General features: G+C 36.3%; 1 protein-coding gene across 1 annotated transcript in view; it reads left to right on the plus strand.

Annotated features, from left to right (window-relative positions):
* The window catches only part of LOC115213476, a 78,791-nt gene that overhangs the window by 27,797 nt on the left and 43,494 nt on the right, over positions 1 to 7,500 (plus strand). The window contains exon 7 of the mRNA XM_029782469.2: positions 6,574 to 6,665. Within this exon, the coding sequence (XP_029638329.1) occupies positions 6,574 to 6,665 (92 nt within the window). The remainder of the gene's footprint in view (positions 1 to 6,573; positions 6,666 to 7,500) is intronic.

A 7,500-nucleotide genomic window follows, 5' to 3' on the forward strand; every position in this document is an offset into this window, starting at 1 on the left:
ACATTGGATATTATGGGTTCAAAAAAGTTTTTTACATAATTGTCACATTGAATATTATGCATTCAAAAAAGTTTTTTACATAATTGTCACATTGGATTTATGAATTCAAAAATGTTTTTTTATACATAATTGTCACATTATTTGGGAAAATTTGCAGAAAAGGATAAAAACAAATATATTATTGGGAATTGGTTGCGTTAATTATTGGTTGTCGCAAATTGTCACATTACATGTATATATATACAATCTTTGGTATATATATACAGCGTTTTGACAGCAAAAATTAAAATGGATTTTTTGTACATCTCAGAATATTTTAAGTATGTTTTTACTGACCTGTCAGTATTAGCAAAAGGCTGAACTGAGAGAACAGAAGAAGTAGCCAATGTGGTGTATACTTCCCCTTTATGCATGAATGATTTTGGGGTTATCAGGAGGTTAGTATGCGGGTGTGAATAGATGTGTGAGTGCCTGCTGGTCAGACAGCGTCTGTTTGTCACACACATATATATACACACAACACACACACACACACAGCAACACACACTCACACACACATAGTATACAAACACACACCACATACAAACAACACACACACACACAGAACACACACACCCACACACAACGCACCCACATATATCACATATACACACAGCACACAAATATAACATGTATCTATATATAACATACACAGATATATAACACACATACACACACAACACACACACACACACACACACACACACACACACAACACACGCACACATACATACATAATATAAATATCACACAAATACACCTAGCATATATATACACACATACAATACACACATACAGCATGTAAGTAATATACATACACAATATATGCATGCAATATACATACGCAATACATACATATAATATATATATATATAGACAATGCATATACATATATACACATATACATATAAATAGTGTTTACATACACATACATAGATGTACCACATATACACACAACACACATACATACAATGCATACACGTACGCATACATATAATATATATATACACACACACACACATAACATACATACACACACAATGCATACATATATATACACGCAATGCATATACATGTATTCATGCACATATAGCACACCTACAATATACATTTTTTAAAAAAGGCGTCAACATTGAAACTGACATCCATTACAAACCCACTGACTCTAAACAATACCTTCTATTCACCTCCAATCACCCAAAACACACAAAGACAAATATCCCCTTCAACCTAGCGAGAAGAATCTGCACTATTGTCTCAAATGACACAACACGAAATAGAAGACTCCGGGAACTAAGGGCAATTCTTCTCGAAAGACATTACCCGGCATCACTAGTAGACAACGGAATAGAACGGGCCAAATCAATCAACATTCAAGACCTTCGAAAACCCAAACACATCCACAGTACAGTCAATAGCCTCCCTTATCTCTCAACACACAACCAAGGAATGCAGAAGCTTACACTATTATATACAACAACATTCCACAACTAAATCAAGACCCACGCCTGAAAAAAATACTGGCAGCTCATAAAATAATAAAAAGTAAGAGACAACCTAAATCCCTAAAAAACCTCCTCACCAACGCAAAATTACACAACACAAACCCACCGCCCACCATCAAAAAATGTGGTCGCCCCAACTGTAAGACCTGCATCCACCTCATTGAGGGATCGTCGTACAAGTTCCACTCGGGACACACATTCATCATAAAAAATAACTTCAGGTGCGCATCAAAAAAAAAATTTACTCTACGTCATAAGGTGTGAAGGATGCCACGAAGACTACATAGGGCAAACGAGCCTTACCCTCAGAGACAGAATGACAGTTCACCGACAACAACTGAGGGACCCCTCCACAAGACAGATACCACTAAGTGGACACTTAGACCTTTGTGCACACAATAAGTCCCCCAAATTCTTAGTCTTCCCACTATACCAATGCTCGGACAACACCACAGACCAAACACGAATAAATAAGGAAAGTAATCTTATTCAAAAATACAGACCACAACTAAACATACTCTAACATACCCCCTGGAAGCACATCCAGAGCAAGCACACAGGGACGCACGCACGCTCACAGCATATCGTGCGGGCGGGCACATGCGCGCATCGGCACGCATAGGACACACTAGCGGGCATTGACCGCACACATACGTGGCATGCACACGCATGCATTATATATATGTAGGTGATGTATGTGTGTGAGTGTTGTGTGTGTGTGTGTGTGTGTGTGTGTGTGCACTGTGTGCGTGTGTGTGTATATGTGTGTGTGCGCGCGTTGTATGTGTGTGTGTGTGTGCACGTGTGTATATATGTGTGTGTGTGTGTGCACTGTGTGCGGGTGTGTGTGTATGTGTGTGTGTGTGTGTGTGAGCATTGTGTACGTGTGTATGTATTTACATATGTATCTGTTTTTATATATATATATATATATATATATGTGTGTGTGTGTGTTGTGTGTGTATATGCATGGTATGTGTGTATATGTTAGTACTTTGTTTGTGTGTATGTGCGGCATGTAGAGATATATTTGAGTGTGTACGCTATAGGTTTGTAATTTGTGTGTGCGGGGGGTGGGGAATTTTTTATATATATATATGTGTGTGTATGTGTGTGAAAAAATATATGTATGTGCATGTATGTATGTATGTATGTATGTGTGTATATATGTGTATATATATGTGTATATATATGTGTGTGTGTGTGTATGTGTGTGTGTGTGTATATTTATTTGCATGTTTATGTGTGTATAAACATGTACATTATTTGCATTGTGTATATGTATATTGTATGTATGTGTATTGTATATGTACGTGTACAATTAAGTGTTTATATTTGTGTGTATGTGTGCACTGTATATATGTATATTGTAGGTGTGCTATATGTGCATGAATACATGTATATGCATTGCGTGTATATATATGTATGCATTGTGTGTGTATGTATGTTATGTGTGTGTGTGTGTATATATATATTATATGTATGCGTACGTGTATGCATTGTATGTATGTGTGTTGTGTGTATATGTGGTACATCTATGTATGTGTATGTAAACACTATTTATATGTATATGTGTATATATGTATATGCATTGTCTATATATATATATATTATATGTATGTATTGCGTATGTATATTGCATGCATATATTGTGTATGTATATTACTTACATGCTGTATGTGTGTATTGTATGTGTGTATATATATGCTAGGTGTATTTGTGTGATATTTATATTATGTATGTATGTGTGCGTGTGTTGTGGTGTGTGTGTGGTGTGTGTGTGTGTGTTGTGTGTGTATGTGTGTTATATATCTGTGTATGTTATATATAGATACATGTTATATTTGTGTGCTGTGTGTATATGTGATATATGTGGGTGCGTTGTGTGTGGGTGTGTGTGTTGTGTGTGTGTGTGTTGTTTGTATGTGGTGTGTGTTTGTATACTATGTGTGTGTGAGTGTGTGTTGCTGTGTGTGTGTGTGTGTTTGTGTGTATATATATGTGTGTGACAAACAGACGCTGTCTGACCAGCAGGCACTCACACATCTATTCACACCCGCATACTAACCTCCTGATAACCCCAAAATCATTCATGCATAAAGGGGAAGTATACACCACATTGGCTACTTCTTCTGTTCTCTCAGTTCAGCCTTTCTGCTAATACTGACAGGTCAGTAAAAACATACTTAAAATATTCTGAGATGTACAAAAAATCCATTTTAATTTTTGCTGTCAAAACGCTGTATATATATACCAAAGATTGTATATATATACATGTAATGTGACAATTTGCGACAACCAATAATTAACGCAACCAATTCCCAATAATATATTTGTTTTATCCTTTTCTGCCAAATTTTCCCAAATAATGTGACAATTATGTATAAAAAAAAACATTTTTGAATTCATAATATCCAATGTGACAATTATGTAAAAAACTTTTTTGAATGCATAATATTCAATGTGACAATTATGTAAAAAACTTTTTTTGAACCCATAATATCCATGTGACAATTATGTAAAAAACTTTTTTGAATGCATAATATTCAATGTGACAATTATGTAAAAAACTTTTTTTGAACCCATATTATTCAATGTTTCCTTAAATGTAACTTTTGACAATCTTTTACCAAAGAGTGAAACCGGTTAAGTAAATAAACATCGTTTAAATTGCATTTTCAAACCTTTTTTCTTATATAATCCCACTCGTGCGATACCCCACAACTCAACTTTTTTATATATATATATATATATATATATATATATATATAAACTTAGATAAACTTAGATATGTTTCGACCAAAGATTGGTCCAGGCTATGTCTAACTTAATAGCACCACCTGATAGGATTATTTGAATCCTGTTTAAGTCAAGTTTTGTTTATGGTCCATTCAAGTAGTGAGTTTTTGTTGGGTGAGTTGTATCCAATTATGGGTGGCTTAGCTGGTATTCCTTGAAGGAATCTATCCAGACTCCGTTTAAAGTTGATGGGATCCTTTTCCTCTTTGATCTCTTTCGGGACAATGTTAAATAGGGCAGGGCCTGTTGAGGAAAAGAAATTATGTTGCAGTGTACATGTATGCTGTGATCTTGAATTGGGCAGGGGACGTATGGCCCGTGGTCCCAGTCTTGGATGAACCTTGAAGCTAATGTTCAGGTAGTTGGGCAAAGTTGGCGGTATATTCTCCACATCGTACAAATGATGTACCGCTCACGGCGACGCTGGAGAGGGTAGAGTTTCAAGGCTTTAAGGCGATCCCAATAATCGAGAGCAGCCATGCCTTCAATTCGTTTAGTGAGTGCCCTCTGGGGTGATTCAATCCTCGAGATGTTTTGTCTTGTATGGGGAGACCACAGTGGGTAGCAGTATTCGAGGTGTGGCCGTACAAATGAGGAGAAAAGTGGTATGATGACACCTTGTTCTCTGGACCGGAATGTTCTTAAGATCCAGGAACTCATCCTACGAGCTATATCGACCTTATTGTTGATGTGTGCACTCCAACTGAGATCGTCATCAACAATTACACCCAGGTCTCTGATATTGTTAGAGGCTGTGAGCGGTTCCTCTGAAGGAAGAGAGCATGGCTGTTTTAGTGAGGAATTTCTTCCAAAATGCATCAGCTCAAATTTTCCTTCGTTCAGTTGCATTTTGTTTCTGTCTGCCCATTGACTCACAGCATATAGATCAGACTGGAGTTGATCTATATCCATATAGATATATGTATGTACGTATATATATATACATGCATATATGTATATAGAGACATATCTATATCTATCAATCTATCTTTATATATATATATATATATTATATATATATATATAAACTTAGATAAACTTAGATATGTTTCGACCAAAGATTGGTCCAGGCTATGTCTAACTTAATAGCACCACCTGATAGGATTATTTGAATCCTGTTTAAGTCAAGTTTTGTTTATGGTCCATTCAAGTAGTGAGTTTTTGTTGGGTGAGTTGTATCCAATTATGGGTGGCTTAGCTGGTATTCCTTGAAGGAATCTATCCAGACTCCGTTTAAAGTTGATGGGATCCTTTTCCTCTTTGATCTCTTTCGGGACAATGTTAAATAGGGCAGGGCCTGTTGAGGAAAAGAAATTATGTTGCAGTGTACATGTATGCTGTGATCTTGAATTGGGCAGGGGACGTATGGCCCGTGGTCCCAGTCTTGGATGAACCTTGAAGCTAATGTTCAGGTAGTTTGGGCAAAGTTGGCGGTATATTCTCCACATCGTACAAATGATGTACCGCTCACGGCGACGCTGGAGAGGGTAGAGTTTCAAGGCTTTAAGGCGATCCCAATAATCGAGAGCAGCCATGCCTTCAATTCGTTTAGTGAGTGCCCTCTGGGGTGATTCAATCCTCGAGATGTTTTGTCTTGTATGGGGAGACCACAGTGGGTAGCAGTATTCGAGGTGTGGCCGTACAAATGAGGAGAAAAGTGGTATGATGACACCTTGTTCTCTGGACCGGAATGTTCTTAAGATCCAGGAACTCATCCTACGAGCTATATCGACCTTATTGTTGATGTGTGCACTCCAACTGAGATCGTCATCAACAATTACACCCAGGTCTCTGATATTGTTAGAGGCTGTGAGCGGTTCCTCTGAAGGAAGAGAGCATGGCTGTTTTAGTGAGGAATTTCTTCCAAAATGCATCAGCTCAAATTTTCCTTCGTTCAGTTGCATTTTGTTTCTGTCTGCCCATTGACTCACAGCATATAGATCAGACTGGAGTTGATCTATATCCATATAGATATATGTATGTACGTATATATATATACATGCATATATGTATATAGAGACATATCTATATCTATCAATCTATCTTTATATATATATATATATATATAAATATATATAATTTAGTCATTATTTACATTTGACGGATATTTCTTCCCATCTTGTTTGATGACAAATATCCGTCAAATGTAAATAATGTAAATAATGTACATAATTCCTCATCTCTTAAATATAGAACTGTATAATTTAGTCATATTTTTACTCTTTATCAGGCATCTGGATAGCATATATACATGCGTTTTGAGTAATGGAAGATGTAAAATGCCATCTGACTGGCAGAAAAAATACAGTCAATATGCTTGCGGTAAGTAGTAAGATTTTAAAGCAAAATTTAGAATAGTAATGTGCTAATGTTTAATGAATACTGTTTAAGCACTTCTCGTTCGTTCAAAACTCTATATCACTGTTGTTCAATTTGCAAAAAGAAAATTAGAATTTGACCTCAGGACGCACAGATAGGGGAGAAATGCCTAGCGGCATTTCTTCCGTCTGTGTGCGTTCTGAGGTCAAATTCCCCACAGATCGACTTTCTTTTTCATTCTTTAGAGGTCGATAAAATAACAGTGTAGTACTTGGGTCGAAGTCATCGACTGGTCCAAGTTCTTTCAAAATTGTTGTTCTTATGCTAAAACTAGAAAAAATTATAATACATTGTGAACCGTAAGAGATTGCAAAGTGTTAAATCTTTTATTATTCAACAGCCTATTTTCCTACTGAATTTAATTTGAATATTCCAAAGTAAAAGTCATTCTTTATGAATATTCTGCAGTATTAATATGATATTTTTCTATTTCAGATAATATATATAAATTAGTCTCTTTTTCCCCATTATCTGGTTGCTAAAGGGTGTTTGAAAATCTGCGAAAATGTCAAAAGGAGTGCAATTAAAGTCAGCTGAGGCAGAAAAAATAATAAAATTACTATCTGGAGGAAAAAATACCCTATCAATCGCAAACATATTGACGCGAGATCACTGCACAATTAAGAAGTTTGTTGCAGACGGCAAGGTATCCAATGTTCCTCCAATAAAGACTAAACCCAAGGCCCTTAAACACCAAGTTGAACGAAAACTGAAGTATACAACGGGAAAAAATCCCCATACAGTGAGTAGTAAGATTTTTGAGGCTGCTGGCATCAAC

The sequence above is a fragment of the Octopus sinensis genome, linkage group LG6, assembly GCF_006345805.1.
Source record: "Octopus sinensis linkage group LG6, ASM634580v1, whole genome shotgun sequence".
NCBI classification, from domain to species: Eukaryota; Metazoa; Mollusca; class Cephalopoda; order Octopoda; family Octopodidae; genus Octopus; species Octopus sinensis.